This window comes from Benincasa hispida, chromosome 9 (assembly GCF_027475165.1).
Source record: "Benincasa hispida cultivar pf3 chromosome 9, pf3_genome.v1.1, whole genome shotgun sequence".
NCBI lineage: Eukaryota > Viridiplantae > Streptophyta > Magnoliopsida > Cucurbitales > Cucurbitaceae > Benincasa > Benincasa hispida.
In genome coordinates, this window is record NC_143486.1 from 45,413,746 (window position 1) to 45,432,161 (window position 18,416).

Sequence of the window (18,416 nt, forward strand, 5' to 3'; positions counted from 1 at the left end):
TAAAAGTTTAGAAACTAAAATATGATTTGACCTCAATTAAAAACAATAATAAATTAGTGAAATATTTTTTAGAAAATATAAATGTAACTAATTTAGAGAAAATACACATAAAAAAATTTAAAAGTAAAGTTACTCATGTAGGCCTCATTTGATAACCATTTGGTTTTTAGTTTTTTGTTTTTGAAAATTAAGCATATTTATTTTCAATTTCTTACAATTATTTGCATCTTTTTTAAGTAAAATAAAAAAAAATTAAAAACTACTTTTTCTTAGTCTTCAAAACTTGACTTAATTTTTTAAAATACAGTAAAAAAAAGTAGATAATAAAGCAAGAAATTTAGCGATGGAAAGGTTGTTATAAGTTTAATTTTTTAAAAACTTGTTGAGGAGTGAATTTTGGTTTGACAAAATAAAGCCAAAAATCATGATAAGATAAGATAAAGTGAATCAAGATAAAATAAGGTAAGAAAAGATTTGATCTTATTTGGAATTAGGAAAATCTCATATCATATTCCTAGTAGATTTAAGATAAATCCTAGATCAAATCCCCTATAAATACATCATTATGACTCCATATAAGGTAACTAAAAATTTTTAACTTCTTCTCTATTCTACGATTATGATTTCTGACTTTGGTTTCAAAGCTATTTTTCTTTGTTTTGCAAGTCATCTTTTTCTCACAGTACAAATTTATAGTTGTTGTCACGTGAAGGTCAGATGCGTTTTTCCTTATCCAAAATTTGTCATCAATAGTGTTGGGTTTATTTCACTTTTAGTGAAAGCCCAATAAAGGCCCAAAGTTGAGTAACGGCAGCCGATGGAAATACACATGAAAACCGAGAGAAGAGTAATGGTAGTAGGAGAAGATATATATATATATATATATATTGGAAAAAAAAAACCTTCCATTCAGCACCATTTTTTAGTTGTTTGAGGCTCAATTTGTGGTCCAATCGAGCTGAAATTTTGACAGTGTGTTCTTAGCACGATGGTTTTCAATCTGGATGGTGGAGATTTCGTTTGGACCTATCTACAATCAGATTCAAGTAGATAATTGTTGGCCACTTATAGTAAGTTCTTTCTTATTTTTTCTACTTTATTGTTGTTGTTTGTTGCCGAGATCGTTGATCTTGAGATATAGATTGTATATGCCTCTAGTTGTGACTAAGAAGAACTTGTTTGTACCCATTATTGATTATAGTGGAGATTTTAACTTTGGTCCGTGGTTTTTTACTCCTTACATTAAAGGGTTTTTCCACGTTAAAATTGCTTGAGTTCTTACTTGATTATTATTGTTGATTCTAGTTGATTAGTATTCTATTAGATTCACAAAAGAGGGAATAATTGATCCAAAAGATATAGTGTTTATCCCATCAAAATAGTATCAGAGCATTGGCTAATTTAATTGTGATTGCTTTGTGTTGAATATGGATACTAGTTCAACTAAGATGGTTACCCTTAATGGGTCAAATATCAAGTTTGAAAAAGAAAAAAGGAAGATATTTTATATGTGAATGATTCACATTTTCCAGTTTTTTTTGAAGAGAAGCCTTCTGATAAAACGGATAAGGAATGAGAATTATGACATAGAAAAGTGTGTGGGATTATGAGACTTTGGGTAGAAGATAATTTCTTAAACCATATTGGTGAATAAATTCATGCACGAACTATGTGGAACAAGTTTGAGTCGTTATATGCCCCTAAAACTGGTAATAATAAAATGTTTCTGAACAAATGATGGAGTTGAAGTATCAAGATGGAACACCCCATGTTAGATCACTTGAATACATTCCAAGGTATCATTAATTAGTTATCTAGGATGAATATCAAGTTTGAAAATGAGATACATGGGTTATGGGTCCTTGGTACATTGCCAGACTCGTGGGAGATATTTAGAACTTCCATGTCGAACTCAACCTCAAATGGTGTACTAAGTATGGACCTAGTAAATAGTATAGTGTTGAACAAGAAGATGAGAAGAAAGTCACAGGGCTCTTCATCATAGTCAAATGTTCTTGTTACTGAAAGAAGGGGGAGGAGAAAGAGCAAAGGTTTGAGGGGTAAAGATAGAAGTAAAAATAAAAGTGATCAATTTGCAAATGTTGAGTGCCATTATTGCCATGTGAAAGGGCATATAAAGAAGCATAGTTGAAAATTTAAAAGGGACAATAAAAATGATAAAGGTAAGGAAAAGAATAATGACGATGACAATGATGAAGACACAATTACAGTAACCACCAAAGATTTTTACATCTTATTCAATGGTGATGTTACAAATCTTGGTACACAACAGAGCAGTTGGGTGATAGACAATGGTGTCTCAGATCGTTTTACATCAAAGAGGGATTTCTTTGCATCCTATACACCTGGTGATTTTGGTAGTGTTAAGATGGGTAATCACGGATCAACAAAAGCAGTTGGTATCGGAAATATAGACTTGGAGAACAAAAATAGTTCTAAGCTGATTTTGAAGAATGTGAAACACATTCTTGATATTCGCATGAATTTGATTTCTACAGGTAAGCTTGATGAGGAAAGTTTCTGCAATACCTTCTATAATGGTAAATGGAAGCTTCCTAAAAGCTCTATGGTAGCTAAGGGAGAGAAATATTCATAATTGTATTATATGGAGGTTAAGATCATTGATTTTGATATAAATAGAATGGATGACGAAGCGAGTGTTGAACTTTGGCATAAAAGACTCAGTCACATGAGTGAGAAAAGTTTGAAGATATTAGCCAAGAAAAATCATCTTCCTGGTATAAAGAGTGCACCCCCAAAAAAGGTATCCTCATTGTTTGGTAGGAAAGCAGACAATAGTTACTTTTAAGTCATCTCAGCATTCAAAGAAACCAAATGTACTAGACTTAGTATATTATGACGTGTATGGTCCTATAAAAATAAAAAAAAACTTGGAGGTGCATCATATTTTGTGACATTTATTGACGATCATTCAAGGAAAACGTGGATTTATACCTTAAAGACTAAAGATCAAGTGTTTAAACAATTATATGTCCTTGTTGAGAGAGAAATTGGTAAAAAGTTGTTGTGTATTAGGGCTAATAATAGAGGTGAGTATTGTGGACCTTTTGATGAGTATTAAAGAAGTCATGGTATTCGACATCAAAAGACACATTCTAGAACTCCTTAGTTAAGTGGGATAGCCGAGAAAATGAACAGAACACTAGTTGAGAGAATGAGATACTTGCTTTCAGAGTCACGGTCATCGCAGTTGTTTTAGGTTGAAGCATTGATTACAATTGTACATGTTTTAAATCTCACACCATGTGTTCCTTTGGGATCAAAAGTTTCGAACAAAATATGGTCAAATAAGAATATATCTTATGATCACCTACGTGCATATGGTTGTAAAGCTTTTGTTCATGTTTTTAAAGATGAGAGATTGAAGCCTGATGCAAAGACCAGACCATGTGTGTTTCTTGGCTATGGCCAAGATGAGTTCGGTTATCGACTATATGATTCAGTTCAAAGAAAGCTCATAAGAAGTCGAGATATTGTGTTCGTAGAAGACCAAACAGAAAGAGTACATGAATACTCATAACGAAAGGATCAGTATCCCAATTTTAATTTTACAGAACTTTTAATTGGATAGAGGATGGAAACATGATAAACCATATCTAGTTAAGTATGCTTTTAAGAGTTAATTCAGGGAGAAGAAGGGATTAAGAATGACTTACCCTTGAAGAACGATTTCTTCACATTTCCTATCCAACGTACTGCTTAAACACGAATGGTTCTCCCTTGAACTTACGAACATAGCAGAAACCTCCAAGAATTAGATACCACCACAAGCGAGTGCTCGTTATTCTCAAGGTTGAGAATCGCTTGAGAGTTGTGGTCTTCAGTACAGATTAATTTTGGGAGAGGGAGAATGTTGATTTTTTAGAGCAAAATTTTACCGAGAGACTTTTTCTTTTTCTTTTCCTTTTCTTTTCACCAACCTTATAGAATGCAAGGAGAAGAAGAAGATGAAGATCTCTTTCTACACGTGAAACCAATTTCACGTTGATTATTAGAGAGAGTAGGTTGAGGGAGTTACAATAACTCCCTCCCCAATTATTTGAATTTCAAAAAATTCAAAAGCAATTTCAAAAATTCAAAAGTTTAGATTTTCAACTTTGTCAACGTATTTCATATTTGTGTTTTTAACTATTTTTGGGGTGGGAGAATTGATCCCCAACCTTGAGGCAGTCAAATTTGCTAATTAAAGAAGAAGGAAAGGGTTGAAGAAGGACTGACCGAAGTAGTAGGCACAGAAGCTTTCACAGGGAAGGGAAACTCATCTTCATTTTTCTTTGTAAATCATTATGTATATTTTCTTCTATTTTTCTTGTGTCCTTTTACAGAAGGAATGAGGGAATTATATACAACAATTTAGTCTATGAAAAACGACAAAGGAGAAGGAATCATGAATAACAAATTCTGTTCTTTGTTGGTGTACAGGTGATTGGGCATTTGTTGGTTATACCAAAAACAGTTTGGGGAAAGAGAGAGGCCACGGTGGCTCCACGCTGGACTTCTTTTTTTACTAAGAATGCTGACGTGTTATCCTTGTCATCCCCCCTCAAGCGAGAGCTTAACTGAGTTAGGTCGAGCTTGCTTCGCAAATAGAAGAATGTTTGAATTGGAAGGGCTTTGGTGAGGCAGTCAGCAAGCTGTTCTTTTGTAGGTACGTGGAGTTAATCAGTGAGGATGAGATCTCGAATTAAATGCACATCAATTTCGATGTGTTCAGTTCAAACGTGGAAAACCGATTAGCAGCCAACGCACCTACTCCCATATTGTCACACCAGAGAACGGGGATGCCGGTTGGAGAGAAGCCTATTTCATTGAGTAAGTTGCGAACCCAAATAACTTCAGTGGCAGCATGAGCTAGAGCTCTGTATTCGGATTTTTTGCTAGAGCGTGCCAAAATTGCTTGTTTCTTAGAGGACCAAGATATAAGAGCGGAACCAAGGTAAAGACAGTATGCAACAGTAGACTTTCTATCATCAAGGCTCGAGGCCCAATCAGCATCAGAATAAGCTGAAATGGTAAGGTGTGGATCAGATTGAATTGTTAAGCCAAGGTGTGTTGTTCCAGCTAGGTAGCGAAGCACTCTTTTGACAGCTGACCAATGTATATCAGTTGGAGCTTTGAGGAATTGGCTTAACTTGTTAACAATAAATGCTGTGTCTGGGTGGGTATTGGTTAGATATTGAAGGGCACCAATTGTGCTTCGATAGAGAAAAGGATCAAGGAGAGGTTTCCCCATATTAATTGATAACAAGGTGTCAGGGGCAGCAGGTGTTGGACAAGGTTTGACATGCTGAAGATTGAGCTTGGCTAACAGATCAGTGATGTATTGAGCTTGGTGAAGGTGAAAACCGGTTGGTGTGTAGCAGATTTGAATGCCAAGGAATTTTCTAAGTGTGCCAAGATCTTTAAGGGAGAATTGTTTATGGAATATGGTTACAAGGTGATCAATATGAGCTGGATCACTGCCTGTAAGGATTAGGTCATCTACATAGACAAGAAGCATGGTAATAGATGATGGAGTTCGCATATAGTACAAGGAGGTATCAAGGGAACTTACTTTGAAGCAAGTGCGACATAGGAAGCCTTTTAACTCATCATTCCAAGCTCGAGGGGCTTGTTTAAGGCCGTAAATTGCTCTATTGAGCTTGCAGACATGTTGAGGGTGTGTGGCGCTTTCAAAACCAGGAGGTTGAGACATATAGACAGTCTCTTTATTTGTGCCATTGAGGAAGGCATTGTTGAAGTCTATTTGACGAAATGGCCAGTGATGGGATACTACAAGTGCGAAGATAATTCTAATAGTGGAAGGCTTGACAACAGGACTGAAGGTGTCAAAGTAATCAAAGTCAGGATGCTGATGGAAGCCTTTGGCAACAAAACGTGCTTTATACCGTTGGACTGATCCTTGTGCATCACGTTTTAGCCTATAAACTCATTTGCAGCCAACTATAGTAGTAGCAGAGGTAGGAGGGACTAGTGTCCAAGTATTTGTGCGCTGCAGGGCTATAAGATCTTCAATCATGGCTTGTTTTCATTGTGGAACAAACAAGGCTTGAGACACGGTGGTTGGTTCGGATTGAGTGAGATCAGTAACAAGCTCTGCGGACCAGACTTTGGGCTTGAAAATACCTGCTTTTCCCCTAGTAATCATAGGATGAGTGCCTAGTAAAGGCTGGGCAGAGATTGGTTGATGTTGTAGGGAGGACTGTGGAGAAGAACTTGGTAGAGGTGAGTCTGTAGGAGAACTTGGTGGGTTGTATGGGGCCTGAGATAGAGATATGAGAGGTGAGCTTAGAGAGGGTAGATCAGGATTTGAGTGTGTGGTGGTTGGAGTCAGCAAGGGATCAGGATAGTGATGTTGGTTATGAGATGGATGAGAAGGATAGACAACTGGTGAGGGTAAGTTCATTGACGGTTGAGGAAACCAAGTAGTGATTGGAGGGGCTGAAGTGGGAAGGCTGAGGGTTGGTTATTGGCAAAGCCTATCTGAAAGGGGAAATCCTCTTCATTAAATACCACATGGCGTGAGATAATTAGTTTGCCATCATCAGTTAGGCAATGGTACCCTTTGTGCATAGGTGAGGGACCAAGATATACACACTTTCTACTGTGGAAATCAAATTTGTGAGACTGATAGGGCCGCAAATATGGGTAGCAGGCACATCCAAACACTCTGAAGGATAGCAGATCCAGTTTCTTCCCAAGTAGTGCTTCCATTGGGCTGATGTCCTGAAGAATAGAAGAAGGAAAATCATTAATAAGGAGCACGGCGGTTTGAAAGGCATACCACCATAGATGCAAGGGCATCCTAGCTTGAGCAAGGAGTGTTAAATCAGTCTCAATAATATGACGATGTTTGCGCTCAGCACGACCATTTTGAGCTGATGTGTAAGGACAAGACAATCTGGTATGAATTCCTAGCTGTGTGCACATTTGAGCAACAGGTTGGTATTCTCCTCCTCCATCCATTTGCAAAGTTCTAAAAGACAACTAATGTATCACTCTTTTATTTTAGGGGGTAAAGCCAAGTGAACCTGCTGAAGTCATCCACAAATATAACATAGTATCTATAGCAATCTGCTGATAGTATTGGGGCTGGCCCCCAGAGATCTGTATGAACTAACTCAAAGAATTGTTTAGCACGAGACAGAGAATCATTAAATGGAAGATTGTGTGACTTTCCAAATTGGCATGCTTCGCAAAAAAAACTTTTCGTTAACAACACTTTCCAGATTACATCCACTAATAAGTTTAGACAAAATTTTAGGGGATGGATGGCCTAATCGCCTATGGAGGAGTAGTTTGGAGATGGTGGTACTGGTTGCAAGAGCAGCGTGTGAGGAAAACTGGTTGGACCAATTTTTCAAGCGAGCACCTGAGAGTCTTGATGTGGAGGGTGCTTTATTTATCAGCTGGTTGACATTGTCCAAAAGGTAGAGTCCATCTTTAAGTCGTCCGGTCAGAAGTGCCACCCCCGAGTCCTTGTCCTTAAACACACAAAAATCAGCATGAAATTCAACCACAACATTATTATCATTTGCTAACTTGGACACACTGACTAAATTTTTGGTGATTACAGGTACATAAAGTATGTTTAATAGGGACAAAATGTCATTCTTAGTATGTAGATTTGAATGTCCTGACTGAGATATGCTAAGAGGAGTACCATTACCAACAACAACTCTGTCATTACCTGTGTAGCTGGAGGAGGATTGAAGGAAGTTTGGGCTGCTGGTTATATGTGTTAAGGCTCCACTATCAACATACCAGTTGGGGTCAGCCACTGTTTCAGGGGAGGCAGCTGTTGAGTGAGCAACTAGGGCTTAGGAAGGCTGTTCTTGGTTCCTATTGAATGGAAGCTAAGTAGACTCAGCTCGAGTATGTGTCTGTCTAAGATTGTTGAACTCTTTATTGTACCTAAAGTAACAGATATCAGCAGTATGGCCTAGTTTCCCACAAGTTTAGCAGGTAGGCCTGATTGTAGAAGCATTATTCCATCGACCACGCCCTCTATTTCTTCTTCCTCCTCCACCTCTGTTATTTGATGATTGATTGTATCCACAGGAGTTTCAATGGGAGTTTGATGGAGTGTTGGAGCTATTTTGTACTACATTTACTGATGGAGAGTTTAGGGAGATAGAAATATTTGTCATACCAGTGACACCAGACTTGATGGCAAGCTGATACTCAAGTCTCTTCTCATAAGATAGTAGATCAGACCACTTGGTTGTGCCCTTGGTTTGCACTGCTATAACATTCGGATTGTACTCCTCATCCAAGCCAGCCAACACTTGAGATATAAGGTCAGAAGAAGAGACTGGTGAACCTGCAAGAGCAAGATTATCAGCATACTTCTTCATCAAAGTTAAGTACTCACTCATCTTTAGGGCAGCTTTGCGAGTTTGTTGGAACAATCTCTTCAGGTAATCCGTTTCAGCCCTCGATTGAACTCCAACCAACTCTTTGACGTCTTCCCATAGCTCCCTTACTGTTTGATGTCCCATTACTTGAGTAGCAATTTCTTGGTTCATAGAGTTGTAAAGCCAACCTAAGAGTAGTTGGTCGACTACTATCCATGCTTCATAAGCTGGATTGGGTTGTAGCTCAGCTCCTGCTGAAGTTGCAGGGCTTGGATCAGTGCTGGAGCTTTCACCTGAGTTTTCATTTGCTTGTCTGACAATAAATAGACTTGGGCAGGGGTTTTCTCCGGTTAAGAAGCCTTCCAGACGGTAGCTTCTGAGGATTGGCCATGCTAGATTTTTCCAAAGGAGAAAGTTGGACTTATCCATCTTAATGGATGTCACCTGGTTTAGTAGCTGGTTTAGGGGTGGATGTGTGATGTTCCCATTGTTAACGATTCCTGGAAAAGTAGGCTGAGGGGTAGCTGGTGGATTTGCCATCTTGGATCGATTTGCTTATCAAGAATGTTGATTAAAGTAGCCTGATGGCTCTAATACCAAGTCAAATTTGCTAATTAAAGAAGAAGGAAAGGGTTGAAGAAGGACTGACCAAAGCAGTAGGCACAGAAGCTTTCATAGGGAAGGTAAACTCATCTTTCTTTTTCTTTGTATATCATTATGTATATTTTCTTCTATTCTTCTTGTGTCCTTTTATAGAATGAATGAGGGAATTATATACAACAATTTAGTATACGAAAAACGACAAAGGAGAAGGAATTATGAATAACAAATTCTGTCCTTTATTGGTGTGCAGGTGATTGGGCATTTGTTGGTTATACCAAAAGTAGTTTGGGGAGAGAGAGAGGCCACGGTGGCTCCACACTGGACTTCTTCTTTTACCAAGAATGCTAACGTGTTATCCTTGTCAGAGGCGAATAATACAACTTATTTTGCATTTATATTAATTTTTTTTTTTTTTACCTTTACGCTGAATAGACATGAGCATATATGTTGTAACCATTTATATTAAAATGGTACCCATTTATAACCGTTTGTGCTATGCTCATTTTGGTCACTTTTCATATATGTTGTAAATTAACCTGGAAGAAAAAAATATATATTATATATCATTTTATCCATTATTTCTTTCATTGTTTTATAAAATCATGCTAAATGTTTACTATTTAAAAATAAATGAAAAATATTCTATTAAATTTCATCCTCAAAATTTATGTTTAAAAACTTTTGATGACGTGCATCACGTGTTCTTAACTAGTATATAAAAGGGACAAAGTGGAGAGGATCTTTACATTTCCACTTTGCCCTTTATTTTTTAACATATGACTATTATTCCCTTTGTTTTTAATGGTTGGCTGTTAACAAATTTTATTTCGATGTACAATCAAAACTTTTCAACACTTTCATACCTTCACACCTTTATAGTAAAACATCTTTTCAGTAAAACACAACCTTTCACCAAAAGACTTCTTCTGTATGTATTTAATTAATGTGAAAGTAGAGATTATAGATTTTTAGCCAATCTATCTCTTCTCAAGAACAAAGGTAAGCACCATTGATGCGTTCATCGATAACATCTCCAGAGAAACTTTCTAATAAAATACTGTAAGTGCTTGTGCTTTATTAGGAGCTTTAATCGAAAACAATGAAATTTACCATTGACGCATGTGTGCTTTTGTTTGTTTTACTTTTTTTTTCTCCATTTTTTCCTCCTTCGAAACAAAGGAAATCCTCACTAATGCGTGTTGCGTGTTTTCTTCCTTTTATTTTTTTTTTTTTCAGTTCTCCCCTTTTAATTGCATTCACCAATAATATCTCCAATATTTTTTTTTTTAGGGAATTTTATTTTGATTTATATGTTTGTGTTTATGACAATTTCTCTCCTCCACAGGTAACTACCATTGATGTGTGTGTGTTTTTCTTTTTTTTGGCATTTTGTTTTCTTTCTCTTTTTTTCGATTCTTCCTTCTACATTCTCAATAACACCGTAAATTCGGCTTTATTTTGATTGATGTGTTTATGTATATTATTATTATAGAATATTGAATAGAAAATGGAGAGAAAATAGGGAAGCATGAAGAGGCAAGAGGGGGATATAGATGGAAGATTTGAAAAAATAAGGAAAATGAAATATGGAGGGATGAGTTAACAAATGGGGAGATCTTCTACTTTAATTATATTTAATTTTAATAGCAAACCATTTATCATTTTCCTGAATCTCATTGTTTACTCTATTATTATTTCAATTTTACTTGCATTTTTAAGGTAAGATTTTTCTTTTTCTTTTTTTTCTTTTTTCTTTTTTTGTTCTTCTCCTTCTCCTTCTCCAATAAAAACATCCTAACTTTCTAAAAAAAATATGCATATAGTTATTTGTTTGTATATATTAATTAGAGTTTTTTCTTTTCTTAATCAATGAAAGTAGAGATATTATAAGAAAGAAAAAGTTGGTTGAAATGGTGAGAAAAGGAAGAGATATAAAGGAAGATTTAGAATAATAGAGAATGAAATAGATTTAGAGAAAAGTTGAGAATATAATCTTTTTAATTTTAATTTATAAAATCTGATCGTGATTCAATTATATTATAATATTCCTTTGTTTTAAAAGAAAATTTATTCGAAAAGTTTTAAGATACAACTATAAATGGGTTTATGAAAATAAAAATGATATTCATTAAAAAAAATAAGAAGAAGAATAAAGATAATATTTAAAAAAATAAAATTATAAATTATAAAAATAGAATTTCATAAAATATGTGAAGAAAAACAAGTTTACTGAATTTCTTTATTATATAATTTATAAATTAATATTTATGTTACAGTTTTAAATATAATGCATAATAATCTTTATGAAAATAATATTTAAATAATATCTATTTATGACATAAGTAAATTTTATACAAAAACTAAAAACTTTTTAGTTATTTGAATTTAACCAACAAGATTTTAGGTATAGTTTTTTTTTTTTTTTTTTTTTTTGTACATAACTTTTAAAGACTAAAACAAGGCTATGGAGGAAAATTTATCTTCCTATTTTCCCTTAACTTTTTATGAATTTTTTTTTCTTCTCTTCAAACAATTACAATAAAATTCATCATTCCAGATATGAGAGTGACTACTTTGACGATAAATATATGAGAAACATTAAAATAAAAAATGTTATATTATCCATATTACAATACCAAAATTCATAATATATATACATTTATTTGATAATTTAATGACTAACATAATTTCTTTTTACTTTGTACTATATATATATATAAGACGATAACATGAAAACACTAAGAAAAAAAAGCTATATAGTTTATATTACAAGTTAAAAGTTTCATATATTTTAAAATTTTCAATTAAAACTATGAAATTTCATGTTCATTGTACGTATTCTTAAACTAATTCTTATAGGACTCTGAACCTGTGAGTTTTCCTCATAGGAATTTTCCATCTTGATTACAATAAAATTTAAATTCGAACTTTATGTGGTATAGGAGATGAGATAATTGGTGTGTAGGGACGAAGAAGTCATTTCTGAAGCTTAAATTATCATTGTTTGGCATAATAAAATATACTATTTATCTCATGAATAATTGCTGCGTAATTTTTTTTAATGGACTGATTTACGAAGGAAAATAAATGATTAAATAAGTATTTTATATAAAAATTACATATATTGAAATTTTCTTAAAGAATTAAATAAGTATTCAATTAAAAAATAAACAAATTAACATTCACCAAAAGAATACAATAAAATAAACATACATATAATGAGATTATGAAAAATGAAGGAAAAAGAATAGTTGGTTGGAATTTTCAAATTGAGAATGAACTTAAAAAAAAAAAGATTAAACTATTTTCTATAGAAGATTTCATAAATTTTTCAATTCATCTCTCCATAATCCCCTAACTTCTAGAAAAGTTTGTTATATGAATATCTTCTTCTAAATGGCCAAACAGAACAAACATAAGATTATGTAATTCTTTTCAAATAATAAAGAATAAACTAATTGTAATGAAGTTGTGGCTAATCGATCAAAATCAAATTTGCTCTCGATTATCAATTTTGCATCAATTACAGGTTGGTTCAACACTCTCTTTTCTTTAAATATTTACATATATGTTACTCTTCTTCCCGTCGTTCTTATTTATTTATCCTGTAAATGTTAGTTGAAGTGAGGATAGAAAAATGGTAATCATGTGATTCATGAGATAGTAAAACAGTACATCCAATTTAGTTCTCATTCAAACTTAAATTTCATCTTAATTCTTTTACTTCATTTTTCTTTTCTCATTCAACTCATCCTAATTCTTTTATTTCTTTTGTGTTTTCTAAAATTTTTTTTTTAAAAAAAAAAAAAAAACTCCAGGAAAACTTTTCACTCCAAGAAAATTGTCAAAAGCACACTACTAATTTAGTCATAAAAATAGATAACAATACCTCTCTATTAACCGAATCTCAATCTTGATCAAGTTCAACATTTTGCTCTCGAAGAATTTGTTTTCTAAATCCTTACTATTTCTAGAAAGGTGTTTCTTTGATATAAAAACTTTTTGTGGCATCACATTGAGATTGTGAATATTGATACATGACAATGAGATTATCAAGTTCTTTATTTTTATAGTAGATCAAGCCCATATAATACAGCAAAAAAGTTGTGTTGTTTCTATTTGCCGTTGTAGTGAGAAGTCGATTTTTTCTTCCACCCACCTAATCGTTTGTATACTATGTGTCTCTACATAAGTCTTTTTTTTTTCCCTAAAGAGTATGAAAAATTGTAAGGATATAATAGGTATTACATAAAACATAACAACAAAAAGGAATGTAAATATTTTTCCCTTTTTGCTCCTTTTAATATAGGATAGATATAAATAGTAGAGACTTGTTTTCCTTCTTTCTTTATAGATTTTTTCCTTTAAGGAACCTCATATTAAAGGAATAATTTTTATAGAGATTTCTCATTCAACAAGTAATTCATCACACGAAATTCTTCCATATGTATGCATGTATATGTGTAAGACAAAGTACTCTCTTATCTCCCAAATCGCTTTTTCCATTGTAAGTAGTGATCCTTTGTCCTAGGTCAAAAAAAAAATGTTGTTAGATACCTATAATGCAAAAAAAAAAAAAAAAAAATGAAACATTCTTAAAATATTGAAATAGATAAAAATGGATTTAATTGTGTAGATTAAATTCATGATTAGAAACTTCAAGTTAGATTGAAACCATCAAATAAATTCAATACATATATGAAAGTTAAATTTGTAGTTTCTTCTATTTAAATGAATTATGTTTGATTTTGGTCAACTAACAGCTCCATTGAGTTAAATTTGACAAATGCTTCAATTTTGTATTTATTTGATTTGATTTTTTTTATTTTGGAAAGTTACTAAGTTGTTAATTTATAAATAGCAACTTGTTTCTTTATTTGTAGCATCCCATTGCAAATTGAATAGTTTTTTCCTTTCTTTTTTTTTTTTTCTTCTTTTGATCTTGAGTTCAGTTGAGAACAAGTATACAATTTTGTCATTAAGGTTGCAGTTCTACTAGAATTAGTCATTATATCTCTAATTGCAGCCAGTGCATAGTGAATAATGGTCTTCAGTGAAACGTGCCTCGATTCCCTTTAGAATCTTCACAAGCTTTTGAGTTTTTTTAATGTATAAGTTTTTGGTTATTTCAAATTATAAGCCTTATTATACAATTTGGATAACTTTTGAGTTTAAACACTATTATTGTATATAATATATATATTTGAGGTGTAATCTTCTTATATATCATTTCTCCCCATAAACGTGACACTCTATTTCGTGCTCCACATTTTTTTAATACAACAGATATAAGAAATTTAATGTGAATCACAAATCTATTATCCTTAACATATATTAAATATCAATTAAACTATGCTCGTACCGTCTCCATTCTCCATATTCCACCAAAAAGAGAAAAGAAAAAGAAAATAAGAAGTTGATGTGAAACACAAGAGATCCGTTCCAAAAATAAATGCGAAAACTTGAGAGTTGCAAAGTGGAGTTGACAAGTGCCATTTCCTTATTGGTAAACGGTGGATTATATAGAGAGCGCGTTCCAAGTGAAAGACTTTTATTTATTTATTTATGAATAAAACCAAGTGAAGACTTTTAAATTAAACAAATTAAAAGAACGTCAAATTAAATGCCACGTCATCCAAATTATTGCACCCAATCCGGCGCCACATCAGTCTCTTCAAACTCAAACGAAACCACCCTCCGCATTTTTCTTTCTTCCTTTTATTTTTTATTTATTTATTTATTTATTTATTTTTCTCTCATTGCATCTCCACCTACTCTACTTTATTTATAACCATATTTTTTAATTTATAATTACTTGACTAAAATTTCGTTTTAATTCTAAATTTAGTCCTTCTATTAAAAAATTAATGTGTATTCACTTTTTCTATTTACAACAAAATCTTATTATTATTTTACTAAATTTAATAAAAATGAATTTTAGATTACTATATTTATGATTTATTAGAAATATAAATGTTAAATTTTGGACATCTGATAGTACATTAATTAAAATTAAATAAAATTTGTATTCCATGGATTAAAATAATATTTTAATCTATATATCTTCTAAGGAAATTTAAAGGAAAAAACATCTCATTAAAACTCACAATATTTTATACATTTTCAAAATCTTTATTTTGTCATTATACTTTTTAAAAAGAGATTGTTTTGATCTCCTTGTTTACAGAATATTAACACGTGTAAATGAAAACATTTTAATATAATTTTTTGGTAATATTTTCACTAAACTTGTTAAGTATAATGTTGGGTTGACATTGTGAATAAAAACAAAATTAAAAAAAAAAAGTAAATTTAACACAAAAATATTCACTTATAAGTAGTAATAGAGATTAAAAAAAACAAACATTTTAAAAGTATTTGAATCAAAATTATGAAAGAATAAAAATAAAAATGAAGAAAAGCTGAAAATATATATCAAAATATGGTTTAAATCTATAAACAAAATTCATTTGATGATGACGTAGAGGATTGTTTTCTCTATTGAAAACGATTTAATGAAAGTTTTACGTAATATTTCGAGAAACTTGTTGAGTGTATATTATGTTGAAATTGTGAATGAAAACAAGATTAAAAAAAAAAAAGTAATTTGACAGAAACAGTCACTTTTAAAGTAGTAATAGAGAGCAAAACAAATGTTTCCAAAAATAAACGAAAAGGTGAAAGGAGAAATACGAAAATAAAGGAAAACTAAAAATATATATTTTAAAAATTTTATTTAAATTTTCCATTGTTTTTTAAACAAAATCATTTAATCAAATAGATCATATTAATGGATCCCTTTCATCTACTTGACTAGAATCGAAACAATCTCATATTTATATTTCTTTTGTACTAGTTAATAATCATTCTTCATTCTCTCCAACTCCAAAATATTTGGATTATCGAATTAATTGGAAAATTATTAGCGTAATATATACTAATTGTGTTATAGGTAAATTTGGATCGGATAATTGAAGAGTCCAAAAAAAGATAAAAGATTGAAATTAAATAAAAAAAACTCGAAAAATAGTTTATGGAGAAAAAAAAAGAAGTAAAAAGTTGTTTTTAACCGATTATTTAAATTGTTATTGGACAACATTACGTCGAGGTGTATTTTTCTTTCTGTTTTTTTTTTTTAGGAAGTTAGGTGTATTTTCCACTCTTAATCTAAAAAAGAAAATTATTGAAGAAAAGAGAAACGTTAATACAAATTAATTAGTTAAAATAACAAACATTAAGTGATATATGAAAGAGAATAAGAGAAATTTTGAGTGATCTTTTGGATGTACCTATCTTGATGTATCCATATAGTCCAATAAAAGATGTATCCATATAGTCCAATAAAATGTTGTCACTGACATTTTTATTTTTTAAAAAATAGTTTTTTTTCTAACTTTTTTTTTGTATGGTAGAGATGTGCGGAGCATAAGAGTTAAATGCAGTATAAGTTACACCTAATCATTGCTCTATATGAAATATATACCCAAAATAGAGAACATGTGGAATGTGTGACAAGAAAAAAAAGTTGATAGATGGAATCCTAAATCTAAAAATAAAAAATTGTAATAAACAAAAACACGATGGTTGCATGTAGAATCAAAATAACATCAAGAAGAAAAATAAAAGTTTTTTTTTTCTTTTAACTTCTCATCAACCTAAAAGGGCGTAAATAAAGTGTGTCGTATCTACCACGTAATGTTTGAATTGGTCTAAAGTGATCGAAATTTAGAATATTACACGAAAATGGTTAAAATTCACTTTCAGTCTTCAAATTTTCATAAAACTAACAATTTAGTCCATGAACTTTGATTTGTAATGATTTAGTCTCTGTATTTTTAATTGTGTAACAATTTAGTCTCTTAACTTTGTTATATGACAATTCAATTCTTGTACTTTGAAATTTATAAAGATTTAGTCCTTATTGTAGAAATTAGAATTAAGGTTTAGTGAGATTTCTTACTAATAAATTAATTAGAGAATCAATATTTTTACAAAATATAAAATCTATATCATAAAATAATAATTTCCTATAAGCTTTCTTGAAACCTAAATATTGTAGGGTCAAGAGAGTTGTCCTTGAGATTGGTCGAGATGCACGTAAGCTAACTCAAATGCTCACGGATATAAAAAAATCATAAAATAATAATAATTGACATCTAATTTTGATGATTTTTTTTATATAAATTGTTACAAAATTGAAGTATAAAGAGTAAATCGTTACAAATCAAAGTTTAAAGATTAAATTGTTAAAAATTTTAAAAATTTAGAGATTTTTTTTAACCCACAAAAAAAGGGATAATATGAAGGTTTTTTTTAAAACAAATAAAGGAAACATAATTTTGTTTTGTTTTGTTTCGTTTCGTTTTTTTTGAGATAAAAGGACAGATAAATTAAAAAGAATAATATTGCAATGATGGCATGATATACTAAAAATAAAGAAAGAAAAATTTGAAAATTTCAGTTTAGAGGGCAAAGAAAAGGGAAAAATCCATCCCATAATGGTATGAATAAATAAGAAAATTAAAGAGAAATTATAGCAACTTGTTGAAGCAGTTGAACTGCAAATTCCCCAAACCCAAAAAACACACAAATTCACCACCACCAAATCCAAATTTCCTCTCTCCTTCTCTCAAATTAATTTCAATTTTCACAATCATAATCTCAAAATTCCATGGCGGTTGAAGATGATTTCAGTTTCCCCACCGCCTTAGAGCCTTTAAGCCGCTGCGGCATCGATTCGCCGCCGCTATGGCGTCTCTCTCCGGCCACATCTCCGATTTCCTACCGCCAACAAACATCCTGCGATTGGAATTTCAGAGACACGGCGGCGGACGGTGGGAACAGCGATCGGTTCCCGTCGGGGAGATTTACGGCGTCGTTGCAGAGAAGGAGGAGATTTTCGAGCGATGCAGAGGAGGAGGAGGAGACGGCAGCGGCAGCGGCGGAGAAGATGGACGTGCTTTGGGAGAATTTCAACGAGGAATTGTCCAGGAGTCGGAGATCCAGGTTGATGAAAACGGCGGAAATGGAGGAGATTGAGATTGTGAAGACGCGGCGTCGGATGACGGAATTAAACTTATCGGAGACTTCCGGCACGGTGACGACGACGAGGAAAGCGACCGGGAAGACGGCGTTTGTTAAGGTTTTGAAGAAGCTTTTCTTGATCCATAACAATTCCCGCCGGAATCTGCAAACTCCATCACGGTGATAAATAAAATACGGAGGATCTCGTTTTTGGGGGGCAAAGAAAATGTATAAATTAATAAGAAATTACAATTGATTACATGGTTTATTTTTTTTCCCTTTTAACATTGGAAATATTTCAAAATTTTCAATCCAAATTATTGTTCTTCATTTCTTGTAAAAGGGGTAAATGTTCAGAGAAATGTTGACATTTGTGATCTTTTGTATGAA

The 18,416-nt window shown here is 32.3% G+C and overlaps 1 protein-coding gene across 1 annotated transcript; it reads left to right on the plus strand.

The window, feature by feature from the left end:
* The first annotated feature begins 17,410 nt into the window (after positions 1-17,410).
* Positions 17,411-18,416, plus strand: LOC120086596 (uncharacterized). The gene has a single exon (XM_039043326.2). It carries the CDS (start codon positions 17,674-17,676, stop codon positions 18,208-18,210), a length of 537 nt encoding a protein of 178 aa, XP_038899254.2. The 5' UTR covers positions 17,411-17,673; the 3' UTR covers positions 18,211-18,416.

What these genes read in the sequence shown, in the direction of transcription:
- LOC120086596 (XM_039043326.2), top strand. Translation starts at nt 17,674, where the DNA reads ATGGCGGTTGAAGATGATTTCAGTTTCCCCACCGCCTTAGAGCCTTTA.